The sequence below is a fragment of the Mycteria americana genome, chromosome 25 (assembly GCF_035582795.1).
Source record: "Mycteria americana isolate JAX WOST 10 ecotype Jacksonville Zoo and Gardens chromosome 25, USCA_MyAme_1.0, whole genome shotgun sequence".
Taxonomy (NCBI): Eukaryota; Metazoa; Chordata; class Aves; order Ciconiiformes; family Ciconiidae; genus Mycteria; species Mycteria americana.
Window position 1 is genome coordinate 1,898,914 of NC_134389.1, and position 13,770 is coordinate 1,912,683.

The window sequence follows — 13,770 nt, forward strand, 5'->3', positions numbered from 1 at the left end:
CTGTCCATCTTGTTCTCCAGTGGGCTTAGATGGGAGAAGGTCTTGGGATTTCTTTCAAGGGAAAGCTTGGGGACCGTGTCTCCTGAGTCTCTCTTCTCCTCCCTAGGCAGGCTGTTCCTGCTTCCCAGCCTGTGCCTTTGCTCTTGCCGAGCGGGCTGTCAGGCTGCACCTCACACGCTGCCTGTGCTTTCCGTGCCCTCTCTCCCAGGTGCACCTCCGTCCCGCAGCCATGTCCTGCTACGATCTGTGCCGTCCCTGTGGCCCAACCCCGCTTGCCAACAGCTGCAACGAGCCCTGTGTCAGGCAGTGCCAGGACTCCCGCGTGATTATCGAACCATCTCCTGTGGTGGTGACCCTGCCTGGACCCATCCTCAGCTCCTTCCCCCAGAACACTGCTGTGGGATCCACCACCTCCGCTGCTGTTGGCAGCATCCTGAGTGCCGAGGGAGTGCCCATCTCCTCTGGGGGCTTTAGCCTCTCTGGCCTTGGTGGCCGCTACTCCGGCAGAAGGTGCCTGCCCTGCTAAAGGCGGGCCGGGTGTCCAGTGAGTGCATCGACCAGGAAGCCCAAAGCCAGGTGCCGGACTGAGGTTGGAGCTGCTGGCCGGTGTTTCCAGATGGGTTGAGCTCCCTCGCGGCCTCCTGCAAAGGAGGGAGGGAAGCAAGGTGCCATCCTGTGCTGTCTGGAAACACGACCAGCTGACGTCTTCTTCTTGTCCTGCTTTCTTCTCCGCATCATGAGTCCCTGTTGCCTCCTGCTGTGCTGTGCCATGGGTTCATCCTGAAGCAAGTTGAAAGGGGCCCTGCTCATCACCCTCTCCCCATGTGTGTGGGAGGAAGATGCGTGTCCCATTGCTGTGAAGGGGTGCCTGACTGTCAGCTGCCCTGGTAGCAGCGTGGAGCGGGTCCCTTCTGGCATGCACTGCTTTGTTTCTCTCTTCAGACTTATTAAAGTTTATGGTGCATTGTAGCTTGAGTCTCCTCGTGTTCCTTCCCTCCTGGGATGCCCAGCCAAGCTGCTCAATGGGAAATGGCAGAATCACAGCATGACTGAGGTTGGAAGGGACTTCTGGAGGTCATCTGGTCCAGGAGGTCCATCTGCTCAAGGAGGTCAACCTACAGCCGGTTGTTCTAGGTCCAGGCGACTTTTGGATATCTCCCAGGACAGAGACTCCACAATGTCCCTGGGCGACGTGTTCTAGTGCTTGGTGACCCTCACAGTGAAAAAGCGTTTCCTGACATTCAGATGGAGCTTTCAGATGGAGTTTCCTTTTGTGCCCCTTGCCTCAGGTCCTCTCAATGGGCAGCACTGAAAATAGCCCAGCTCCTTCCTCCTTGCACCTTCCTTCGGGCATTTCAATCCATTAATGAGGCCCTTTTGCCCCGACCCTGCTCTTCCCAGCTCTCAGTCTTTCCTCATATGTGCAGCGCTCCAGTCCTTAATCATCTGTGTGGCCTTTCATTTGACTCTCTCCAGTATGTCCACGTCTCTCTTGCACTGAGGAGGGCAGAACTGGAGACAGTCCTCCTGGTGTGGCCTCACGAGTGCTGAGTGAAGGGGAAGGATCAATTCTGTCAACTTGCTGGAAGTGCTTTGTCTAGAGCAGCCTGGGGTACAATAGTATGCTACATTGGCAACTGCGATCCCATACAGGGTAAAGGGGTGGCTGAAAGGATGTGGTGCACTGGTACCCTTTTGGGGGGTTGGGAGTGGGTTCCCGCTGAAATGGTCCCCTGGAGGGGACTGTCCTTTCCATGTGACAAAGCAATCCAAAGTCACCCACATGCCTTTGTCCTAAGCACCAGACTTGCTGTGTCTCTCAGCAACCCCCTGCAACGCTTTCCATGGCTCCAAGACGCGTGGGGTGTGCTACAGAAGCCCAAGGAATTGTAACCCTTCTCTTCTGCCCCCCAGAGCAGCTCTTTGTGCTGCCGAGCTCCCTTTCTGCAGCACAGGGCAATGTTGTCATAGCACCCCAGTCACCGCTTGGCAGTTTACATGACCTGTGGCTTATGGCACTGAAGAGAGGGCACTGAGCAAGTCCTTCTCCGTCCCTTGCACACCAGGGGAAGGAGAGAAAGAAACCCTCCACGATGCAGCCATTATGTCTTCCTGCCTTTCTGCCCTGAACGGTAAGACCACCGCCATCAGGGAGGGAAGTAACCGTGCTCATATGTGAAGCTGGCATGTAGCTGTTGATGTAGGAGAGGCCAAGCTGCCCATCTTTTCCTGCCACATGCTCTTGTCCTCCACAGGTGATGTTTTGCCCTGTGCCTCCCCACTCCTGCTTCAGGTAGAGTGAGGGGCACCTCTTGTGCTGTCCCATACGCTGTGGGAAGCCCTACAGGGCCTTGCCCCATAGCTAAAGCCCCATCTTCCCTGAAAGACAGCTGCCGTCGGCAAACCCCCTGTGCCCTGCTGTGCAGGAAGGCCCTCAGGAAATGCACTCCCCATCCACATTCATGAGCCGTGCTGAGCTGGCAGCAGAAGCACAGTGGGGTGAAACTATGATACCAACGAGGGCAGACAGCATCTGCAGCATGTGATCAGAGAGAGCAGGGTGTGGCAGGGCATTGGAGCCTTTGGACAGACCCTCGCCATAGGCGCTGGCTGTGGGAGAATCAAGGTCTGGGAGGAGAGTCTAGGTGTGGATTTTCTGGGGCAGGGATGTGACTCAAAGGAGCCTTAGCAGAAAAGGCAGATGTTGCACTTATCAAATGAACGGCAGCTTCCTTTCTTGAAGGAACACATCCTTCCCCGCATTGTTGTGATAGATGGAGCTGGTGTCCTGTGTCCCAGGTGCACAGGAGATTTCCTCTTCTTGCACATCAGTGGCCTGAGTGCAGTAACAACAGGCCCAATGGCCCTGATGAGCCTCACCTGGGGTCTCTCACTCCTCCCTCTTCCCTTTGACCCAGGGCTCTATTTAAGCTCTGTCCTGAGCCCTTAGTCCTTTCTTCAGCTTGGTGGCAGGACTGTAAGCCTGCTGTTCTTTTGCCCATTGGTTTATGCCTGACTGCAAGCCCCCTTGATGCAGACCCTAAGTTGCCCACTGATTTCCCAGCCTCTCCTTGGGTCTGTCTGGTCGTTGTGGCTCTGGTCAGCAATCAGTGGGCTCTCTTGATGCAGGTTACCATCATTGGGTCTGCTCCTGACGTGTGGGATGACTGCCCTGCTTGATGTCAGTCCTGCTTCATCCCCATGAACCTGATGGTTGAGCTGGACCCTGGGCTGCACCTGTCTACTGCCTCTGCATTTGCCTTGCTCAGGTACTGTGCAATGGGGCCATTGGTGGTGAGGCTGCTGCTCTCCTGGCCTTGTAAGCATGCTCATCTCCTGGCTCCCATCCTGCTGGCAGCAGCTGGCTCTCACTGAGCCCTGACAGCATTTCTGTTTGGATGGTCATTTACTGTCATCATCAGGTTAACACAGTGCACCTTCTAAGCTCTCTTCATCATCTTAAATGAGGAATTTGGCTTGGGCTTCTGTGATTAGAGAGTTGCCTGTCTCTGGCAGAGTCCCAACCTAGTTGGGGAAGGGGTTTTGTCCACCCTTTGCAATGAGGACCTAGCTGGGGTGTCAGAGGAGTGCGACTGGTGTCCCAAGCTGGGCTGTCATTCCTCCTGGGGACATTCAGCTCCTCTTCTGCCCCAGGAAATGGAGTGCAGAGCATTGCATCCTTCCCTTGGCATGCATCCCTGGCAAGATCCTGACATCTGCTGCTCTCCAGACTGTCCTTGCTGGCACTGCCAGCCCTCACTTGCTTCTGCGGAGGGTTATATGTTGCACAGAAATCTTGCTGAGTGTTTGGAACCGTGTGTCAGTATGTAGAGCCAAAGAAGAAGTTGAGGTTGGACATGGGGAATGGAAGAAGGAAAGGAAGAGTTTTGAAGCCTGAAGATGTTCGTGTCACTGAGTGGTTTCTGCAAGATAACAGCAGTGGCTAACTAATACTTACTTGTGTGACAGCAACGTCATTCTTTCTGAAACATACTTGTTCTGATGACCGGGGAGCTCCAGGCAATGATGAAAGAAGTGAGAAGGCAAAACTGACAGGCTAATTTGTTCTAAGGGCAATGTGAGATACCAAAGAAGGTTCAAAAACCCACCAGCATAGTCTCCCTGATGAAGAAACGATGCCTAAGAAAGCTTAAAAGGCCTTGGAGGCATAGAGAGCAGTGAATATGGCTAGTCCCTGCATAAAGCAAGCCTGCCCTTTAATCCTAATTATAGGGAAAAAAAGCCTGCATTAATTACAACAAAGGCTAAAAGCATGCCTAAGGAGGATAAGATGCTGACATCACATGAAAATATGGCACCACTCCACCCAGTTGGCTGAAACATCTGCCTGATTTTTGCTGCAAATTCCCCTGGAAACATTTTGACTTCTAATACTGTCACTTGAAAGGAGCCTGTGTGGCTGAATGGGCGTGTCATGAAGAGGGAAATGAAAAGGCAGCGTTGCAGGGAACATAAACAACGACCCCATTTCCTTAATAGTGATGCTTACCATAAAATATGAGCTTGTTGGTAAACACATGACATGTGCCAAGGGTGCCTCTGGGCCTGGGGCGCTCTGGAGCAGTATAAAAGCCAGTCCAACAGCAGGCTTCCTCATCCACTTCCCTTGCCTTCTCCTCCTTGGTGAACAAGGTGAGCTGCAACCACTTTTACCTCACTCTTCTCTTTCTCTTGTTCTCCTCTTTTGGCCTCGATGGAGTCTTTGCCTTGTTCTAGCTTTTGCTAAGAGCCTTGCTCCTTGCTCCTGCTCCTATAATCTCTGTCCATCTTGTTCTCCAGTGGGCTTAGATGGGAGAAGGTCTTGGGATTTCTTTCAAGGGAAAGCTTGGGGACCGTGTCTCCTGAGTCTCTCTTCTCCTCCCTAGGCAGGCTGTTCCTGCTTCCCAGCCTGTGCCTTTGCTCTTGCCGAGCGGGCTGTCAGGCTGCACCTCACACGCTGCCTGTGCTTTCCGTGCCCTCTCTCCCAGGTGCACCTCCGTCCCGCAGCCATGTCCTGCTATGATCTGTGCCGTCCCTGTGGCCCAACCCCGCTTGCCAACAGCTGCAACGAGCCCTGTGTCAGGCAGTGCCAGGACTCCCGCGTGATTATCGAACCATCTCCTGTGGTGGTGACCCTGCCTGGACCCATCCTCAGCTCCTTCCCCCAGAACACTGCTGTGGGATCCACCACCTCCGCTGCTGTTGGCAGCATCCTGAGTGCCGAGGGAGTGCCCATCTCCTCTGGGGGCTTTAGCCTCTCTGGCCTTGGTGGCCGCTACTCCGGCAGAAGGTGCCTGCCCTGCTAAAGGCGGGCCAGGTGTCCAGTGAGTGCATCGACCAGGAAGCCCAAAGCCAGGTGCCGGACTGAGGTTGGAGCTGCTGGCCGGTGTTTCCAGATGGGTTGAGCTCCCTCGCGGCCTCCTGCAAAGGAGGGAGGGAAGCAAGGTGCCATCCTGTGCTGTCCGGAAACACGACCAGCTGACGTCTTCTTCTTGTCCTGCTTTCTTCTCCGCATCATGAGTCCCTGTTGCCTCCTGCTGTGCTGTGCCATGGGTTCATCCTGAAGCAAGTTGAAAGGGGCCCTGCTCATCACCCTCTCCCCATGTGTGTGGGAGGAAGATGCGTGTCCCATTGCTGTGAAGGGGTGCCTGACTGTCAGCTGCCCTGGTAGCAGCGTGGAGCGGGTCCCTTCTGGCATGCACTGCTTTGTTTCTCTCTTCAGACTTATTAAAGTTTATGGTGCATTGTAGCTTGAGTCTCCTCGTGTTCCTTCCCTCCTGGGATGCCCAGCCAAGCTGCTCAATGGGAAATGGCAGAATCACAGCATGACTGAGGTTGGAAGGGACTTCTGGAGGTCATCTGGTCCAGGAGGTCCATCTGCTCAAGGAGGTCAACCTACAGCCGGTTGTTCTAGGTCCAGGCGACTTTTGGATATCTCCCAGGACAGAGACTCCACAATGTCCCTGGGCGACGTGTTCTAGTGCTTGGTGACCCTCACAGTGAAAAAGCGTTTCCTGACATTCAGATGGAGCTTTCAGATGGAGTTTCCTTTTGTGCCCCTTGCCTCAGGTCCTCTCAATGGGCAGCACTGAAAATAGCCCAGCTCCTTCCTCCTTGCACCTTCCTTCGGGCATTTCAATCCATTAATGAGGCCCTTTTGCCCCGACCCTGCTCTTCCCAGCTCTCAGTCTTTCCTCATATGTGCAGCGCTCCAGTCCTTAATCATCTGTGTGGCCTTTCATTTGACTCTCTCCAGTATGTCCACGTCTCTCTTGCACTGAGGAGGGCAGAACTGGAGACAGTCCTCCTGGTGTGGCCTCACGAGTGCTGAGTGAAGGGGAAGGATCAATTCTGTCAACTTGCTGGAAGTGCTTTGTCTAGAGCAGCCTGGGGTACAATAGTATGCTACATTGGCAACTGCGATCCCATACAGGGTAAAGGGGTGGCTGAAAGGATGTGGTGCACTGGTACCCTTTTGGGGGGTTGGGAGTGGGTTCCCGCTGAAATGGTCCCCTGGAGGGGACTGTCCTTTCCATGTGACAAAGCAATCCAAAGTCACCCACATGCCTTTGTCCTAAGCACCAGACTTGCTGTGTCTCTCAGCAAACCCCTGCAACGCTTTCCATGGCTCCAAGACGCGTGGGGTGTGCTACAGAAGCCCAAGGAATTGTAACCCTTCTCTTCTGCCCCCCAGAGCAGCTCTTTGTGCTGCCGAGCTCCCTTTCTGCAGCACAGGGCAATGTTGTCATAGCACCCCAGTCACCGCTTGGCAGTTTACATGACCTGTGGCTTATGGCACTGAAGAGAGGGCACTGAGCAAGTCCTTCTCCGTCCCTTGCACACCAGGGGAAGGAGAGAAAGAAACCCTCCACGATGCAGCCATTATGTCTTCCTGCCTTTCTGCCCTGAACGGTAAGACCACCGCCATCAGGGAGGGAAGTAACCGTGCTCATATGTGAAGCTGGCATGTAGCTGTTGATGTAGGAGAGGCCAAGCTGCCCATCTTTTCCTGCCACATGCTCTTGTCCTCCACAGGTGATGTTTTGCCCCGTGCCTCCCCACTCCTGCTTCAGGTAGAGTGAGGGGCACCTCTTGTGCTGTCCCATACGCTGTGGGAAGCCCTACAGGGCCTTGCCCCATAGCTAAAGCCCTGTCTTCTGGTAAAGACAGCTGCTGTCAGCAAACCCCCTGTGCCCTGCTGTGCAGGAAGGCCCTCAGGAAATGCACTCTCCATCCACATTCCTGAGCCATGCTGAGCAGACAGCAGAAGCAAGGCGGGGTGAGAGGACGGTACCAAGGAGGGAAGGCAGCATCTCTCGGCAGCATGTGATCCGAGAGAGCAGGGTGTGGCAGGCCGTTGGAGCCCTTGGGCAGACCCTCACGATGGGTGCTGACTGCAGGACTAGCACAGGCCAGTGGGAAACTGCATGCCTGAGTGTGCTGAGATGCTGGGGAAGAGGAAGCAGAGATCCTGATGTCTACTTGCCTCCAGCGTGTTCCTGCTGATGTTCTCAGGCCGTTGGTACTTGTGATGAGTTTTGATGTCTCATGGAAAGCTTTCCAAGCTTTTTGCAGTGCCTGTTATTGACTTAGTGTGTAGGATCAAAGAAGAATTGTTTCTTGGCCTTGGGGATGAAGAAGGAACAGTTGGGAAGGCCCAACACTGACCTTTGGTGCTGTGGGGGGGAGCAGACTTAGTGTGTGTTGGAGAGGAGTGTCTCTGCTTCTCAAGCATCGTGCTCCTGTTGATTGGAGGCTGCTGGAGGCTCTCCAGGTGAGGTAAAGAAGGACGAAGAGCATATGGATTTCTCTTGATGTTAAATGGCTGAGCCTAAAACCTTATAGGGTATCCAAGGTGACTGGGAAGTTTATACCTAAATTTGATGGAGTTAGGTATTAGGCTACACCATGGATATGGTGACACCTGCCACAGAAAATTCTTTCTAAGTCTGGCCTTGTATTTTAGGGTTGCAAGAAAACATGCCGTTTCATTAGGAGACTCCTTAAGGTAAGGCCCTGGAGGGCAAGGGGATGGCGTCACCTGGCCAGGTGGGGCACTCCTCGTCACTGGCTGCACCATCTGCCTAGACTGATGTGCCATTTCCCCCGGAAACATGTTGGCCTCTAATACTGTCACTTGAAAGGAGCCTGTGTGGCTGAATGGGCGTGTCACGAAGAGGGAAATGAAAAGGCAGCGTTGCAGGGAACATAAGCAGCGTTCCCATTTCCTTAACTGTGATGCTTTGCATGCACGATGAGCTTGTTGGTAAACACATGACATGCGCAAAGGGTGCCTCTGGGCCTGGGGCGCTCTGGAGCAGTATAAAAGCCAGTCCAACAGCAGGCTTCCTCATCCACTTCCCTTGCCTTCTCCTCCTTGGTGAACAAGGTGAGCTGCAACCACTTTTACCTCACTCTTCTCTTTCTCTTGTTCTCCTCTTTTGGCCTCGATGGAGTCTTTGCCTTGTTCTAGCTTTTGCTAAGAGCCTTGCTCCTTGCTCCTGCTCCTATAATCTCTGTCCATCTTGTTCTCCAGTGGGCTTAGATGGGAGAAGGTCTTGGGATTTCTTTGCAGGGAAAGCTTGGGGACCGTGTCTCCTGAGTCTCTCTTCTCCTCCCTAGGCAGGCTGTTCCTGCTTCCCAGCCTGTGCCTTTGCTCTTGCCGAGCGGGCTGTCAGGCTGCACCTCACACGCTGCCTGTGCTTTCCGTGCCCTCTCTCCCAGGTGCACCTCCGGCCCACAGCCATGTCCTGCTACGATCTGTGCCGTCCCTGTGGCCCAACCCCGCTTGCCAACAGCTGCAACGAGCCCTGTGTCAGGCAGTGCCAGGACTCCCGCGTGGTGATCCAGCCCTCTCCTGTGGTGGTGACCCTGCCTGGACCCATCCTCAGCTCCTTCCCCCAGAACACTGCTGTGGGATCCACCACCTCCGCTGCTGTTGGCAGCATCCTGAGTGAGGAGGGAGTGCCCATCTCCTCTGGGGGCTTTAGCCTCTCTGGCCTTGGTGGCCGCTACTATGGCAGAAGGTGCCTGCCCTGCTAAAGGCAGGCCGGGTGTCCAGTGAGTGCATCGACCAGGAAGCCCAAAGCCAGGTGCCGGACTAAGGTTGGAGCTGCTGGCCGGTGTTTCCAGATGGGTTGAGCTCCCTCGCGGCCTCCTGCAAAGGAGGGAGGGAAGCAAGGTGCCATCCTGTGCTGTCTGGAAACACGACCAGCTGACGTCGTCTTCTTGTCCTGCTTTCTTCTCCGCATCATGAGTCCCTGTTGCCTCCTGCTGTGCTGTGCCATGGGTTCATCCTGAAGCAAGTTGAGAGGGGCCCTGCTCATCACCCTCTCCCCATGTGTGTGGGAGGAGGACGCGTGTCCCATTGCTGTGAAGGGGTGCCTGACTGTCAGCTGCCCTGGTAGCAGCGTGGAGCGGGTCCCTTCTGGCATGCACTGCTTTGTTTCTCTCTTCAGACTTATTAAAGTTTATGGTGCATTGTAGCTTGAGTCTCCTCGTGTTCCTTCCCTCCTGGGATGCCCAGCCAAGCTGTCCAGGGGGAAATGTGATGCTATACAGGGTAAAGTCGTGGCTGAAGGGATGTGGTGGACTCATATCTTTCCTGGGAGATTTGGAGGAGGGGAGTGCCACTGAAATGGTCACCTGGAGGGGACTGTCCTTTCCATGCGACAAAGCAATCCAAAGTCACCCACATGCCTTTGTCCTAAACACCAGACTTGCTGTGTCTCTCAGCAAACCCCTGCAACGCTTTCCATGGCTCCAAGATGCGTGGGGTGTGTTGCAGAAGCCCAAGGAATTGTAACCCTTCCCTTCTGCCCCCAGAGCATCTCTTTGTGCTGCCGAGCTCCCTTTCTGAAGCACAGGGCAATGTTGTCATAGCACCACAGTCACCGCTTGGCAGTTGCCATGACTTGTTGCCCATGACACTGAAGTGAGGGCACTTAGCACGTCCTGCTGTGTCCCTTGCACACCAGGGGAAGGAGAGAAAGAAACCCTCCATGATGCAGCCATTATGTCTTCCTGCCTTTCTGCCCTGAACGGTAAGACCACCAATATCAGGGAGGAAAGTAACCTTGCTCATATGTGAAGCTGGCATGTAGCTGGTGATGTAGGAGAGGCCAAGCTGCCCATCTTTTCCTGCCACATGCTCTTGTCCTCCACAGGTGATGTTTTGCCCCGTGCCTCCCCACTCCTGCTTCAGGTAGAGTGAGGGGCACCTCTTGTGCTGTCCCATACGCTGTGGGAAGCCCTACAGGGCCTTGCCCCATAGCTAAAGCCCCATCTTCCCTGAAAGACAGCTGCCGTCGGCAAACCCCCTGTGCCCTGCTGTGCAGGAAGGCCCTCAGGAAATGCACTCCCCATCCACATTCATGAGCCGTGCTGAGCTGGCAGCAGAAGCACAGTGGGGTGAAACTATGATACCAACGAGGGCAGACAGCATCTGCAGCATGGGATCAGAGAGAGCAGGGTGTGGCAGGGCATTGGAGCCTTTGGACAGACCCTCGCCATAGGCGCTGGCTGTGGGAGAATCAAGGTCTGGGAGGAGAGTCTAGCTGTGGATTTTCTGGGGCAGGGATGTGACTCAAAGGAGCCTTAGCAGAAAAGGCAGATGTTGCACTTATCAAATGAACGGCAGCTTCCTTTCTTGAAGGAACACATCCTTCCCCGCATTGTTGTGATAGATGGAGCTGGTGTCCTGTGTCCCAGGTGCACAGGAGATTTCCTCTTCTTGCACATCAGTGGCCTGAGTGCAGTAACAACAGGCCCAATGGCCCTGACGAGCCTCACCTGGGGTCTCTCACTCCTCCCTCTTCCCTTTGACCCAGGGCTCTATTTAAGCTCTGTCCTGAGCCCTTAGTCCTTTCTTCAGCTTGGTGGCAGGACTGTAAGCCTGCTGTTCTTTTGCCGATTGGTTTACGCCTGACTGCAAGCCCCCTTGATGCAGACCCTAAGTTGCCCACTGATTTCCCAGCCTCTCCTTGGGTCTGTCTGGTCGTTGTGGCTCTGGTCAGCAATCAGTGGGCTCTCTTGACGCAGGTTACCATCATTGGGTCTGCTCCTGATGTGTGGGATGACTGCCCTGCTTGATGTCAGTCCTGCTTCATCCCCATGAACCTGACGGTTGAGCTGGACCCTGGGCTGCACCTGTCTACTGCCTCTGCATTTGCCTTGCTCAGGTACTGTGCATTGGGATCATTCTTTTACTTCTGTGTCATTTTCCCCGGAAAAATCGTGGCCTCTAATACTGTCACTTGAAAGGAGCCTGTGTGGCTAAATGTGCGTGTCATGAAGAGGGAAATGAAAAGGCAGCGTTGCAGGGAACATAAACAATCTCCCCATTTCTTTAACTGTGATGCTTTGCATGCAAGATGAGCTTGTTGGTAAACGCATGACATGTGCCAAGGGTGCCTCTGGGCCTGGGGTGCCCTGGACCAGTATAAGAGCCAGTCCAACAGCAGGCTTCCTCATCCACTTCCCTTGCCTTCTCCTCCTTGGTGAACAAGGTGAGCTGCAACCCCCTTTGCCTCACTCTTCCCTTTTCTCTTGTTCTTCTCTTGGTCTTATCGCCTCAACTGCGTCTTCTGCTCTGTGTAGCTTTTGCTGAGAGCCTTGCTCCTTGATCGTGCTCTCATTGTCTTTCTTCTCATTGTTCTCCGCTGTTGGGATGTGGGAGAAGTCTTGTCTGTATTTGCAGGGCCCCCCAGGGGACCGGGGCTTCTATGGCTCTTTTTTCCTTTACGCAGCCCATCCCTACTTCCCAGCCTGTGCCTTTGCTCTTGCCAAGCGGGCTGTCAGGCTGCACCTCACACGCTGCCTGTGCTTTCCGTGCCCTCTCTCCCAGGTGCACCTCCGTCCCGCAGCCATGTCCTGCTACAATCTGTGCCGTCCCTGTGGCCCAACCCCGCTTGCCAACAGCTGCAACGAGCCCTGTGTCAGGCAGTGCCAGGACTCCCGCGTGGTGATCCAGCCCTCTCCTGTGGTGGTGACCCTGCCTGGACCCATCCTCAGCTCCTTCCCCCAGAACACTGCTGTGGGATCCACCACCTCCGCTGCTGTTGGCAGCATCCTGAGTGAGGAGGGAGTGCCCATCTCCTCTGGGGGCTTTAGCCTCTCTGGCCTTGGTGGCCGCTACTATGGCAGAAGGTGCCTGCCCTGCTAAAGGCGGGCCGGGTGTCCAGTGAGTGCATCGACCAGGAAGCCCAAAGCCAGGTGCCGGACTGAGGTTGGAGCTGCTGGCCAGGGTTTCCAGATGGGTTGAGCTCCCTCGTGGCCTCCTGCAAAGGAGGGAGGGAAGCAAGGTGCCATCCTGTGTTGTCTGGAAACATGTCCCACTGATGTCATCATCTTCTACTTTCTTCTGTGAAGGGGTGCCTGACTGTCAGCTGCCCTGGTAGCAGCGTGGAGCGGGTCCCTTCTGGCATGCACTGCTTTGTTTCTCTCTTCAGACTTATTAAAGTTTATGGTGCATTGTAGCTTGAGTCTCCCCGTGTTCCTTCCCTCCTGGGATGCCCAGCCAAGCTGTCCAGGGGGCAATGTGATGCCGTGGGTGGGAATAGGGTGGGTGGGTGTGGGCCAATGGTTGACCTTTCTCGTGCCTGTAGGGCTTAATACCCTCAATGGCCATAGTCATCGGAAGAGACATGGGGCAGTGGAGGGGTGTGTGGTATGGCCTGACTATGGAAAGGGTGGCCAGGAGCTCCCCCAAGGGACACGTGAGCAACAGGTGAGGTTGGATACTGTCTCCCAGTTGATGAGGCAAGCCATTGATGTGCTGGAAGACATTTCTGTGCAGGCTAGCACCCACCTGGCCAAGGCTGTGGTCGCATGGTACCACTTGCAATGTGTCCTTGCCCTTCCCTTCTCCAAGCACTTCTTCCAAACCCTGGAACCGGAGGGAGTCCCAAAGGAGTTGAAGGGACACGGGGCAGCCAGGGCAACTGTGTAAAGGGAGATGCGTGCCCTCTGCTAGATTTTGGCAGAATGGGGATGGGTTGAGCATGGGGGTGTAAAATGGGTAGGGGAGGGGGATGGACACACAGGGGTCGTCCTCCCTCATGTGAAAGTGATCGGTAGCGTTGGTGACGTGTCCTGGAAATTCTGAGGAGGTCAAGAAGGGAGCAGGAAAAGCATCTTTGCCCCCACCGGAGCAGTCTTGTGGTCAGAAGCCTTAGGTGTTGCGGAGTCCTTCTGTGTGTGGCACTGTGTCCTGAAGGGAAGCGAGTCTGGAGCAGACGTGCAGCAAATGCTCCAGAAACCTTACTCAGCTGCTGTGCAGGCTGTGCCTGGAGAGGTCCCAAGCAGTGTTCCTTTTGTCCCTCCAAGCAGGCCGGAAGCTGGGGAAACTGAGGGAGTGGTACGTGACCAGCTCTGTTCTCAGTCCCTCCTTCCCGCTCCCTTGTCCTCCTCAGGCAATACTTTGGTCCTGCTGCTCTGGTCGTGCTTCAGGAGGAGTGGGAGGCTCCTCTTGTGCCGTGCTCCTCCGACTGTCCTTGCAAAGACACGTGCACCCTGCTTGCTGCTGAGCCGGGTTGGGTGTCCTGTGGAAATCCTGCCAAGTTCTTGGTCGTGCCTGGTGTGCCGACAGTCTGGATGGCCAGAGCAGAAGTTGTGGCAAAGACACAGGCAGGAAGAAGTGCGTGTATCGCTTGGCCAGCATGTGCCTTGGTCGCTGGGGTGCCTCCACCTTTGCCAGAGGTCTCCAGCAAAGAGTGTTGGGAGGGGAATAGCCTTCATTCTTAACCTTTGGTGCTCTGCTGCTTAAGGCAG

At 54.9% G+C, this 13,770-nt stretch overlaps 4 protein-coding genes across 4 annotated transcripts; all 4 read left to right on the forward strand.

Annotated features, from left to right (window-relative positions):
- The first annotated feature begins 229 nt into the window (after positions 1 to 229).
- Positions 230 to 526, forward strand: LOC142420854 (feather beta keratin). The gene has a single exon (XM_075525138.1). It carries the CDS (start codon positions 230 to 232, stop codon positions 524 to 526), a length of 297 nt encoding a protein of 98 aa, XP_075381253.1.
- Positions 527 to 5,009: 4,483 nt separating this feature from the next.
- On the forward strand, positions 5,010 to 5,306 carry LOC142420833 (feather beta keratin). Its single transcript, XM_075525114.1, has one exon. The coding sequence runs from the start codon at positions 5,010 to 5,012 to the stop codon at positions 5,304 to 5,306; it is 297 nt and encodes a 98-aa protein (XP_075381229.1).
- A 2,932-nt stretch (positions 5,307 to 8,238) lies between these two features.
- Positions 8,239 to 9,042, forward strand: LOC142420827 (feather beta keratin-like). The gene is made up of 2 exons (XM_075525109.1): positions 8,239 to 8,385; positions 8,722 to 9,042. Exons 1-2 carry the CDS (start codon positions 8,239 to 8,241, stop codon positions 9,040 to 9,042), a joined length of 468 nt encoding a protein of 155 aa, XP_075381224.1.
- A 2,824-nt stretch (positions 9,043 to 11,866) lies between these two features.
- On the forward strand, positions 11,867 to 12,163 carry LOC142420708 (feather beta keratin-like). The gene has a single exon (XM_075524902.1). It carries the CDS (start codon positions 11,867 to 11,869, stop codon positions 12,161 to 12,163), a length of 297 nt encoding a protein of 98 aa, XP_075381017.1.
- The last annotated feature ends 1,607 nt before the right edge of the window (positions 12,164 to 13,770 follow it).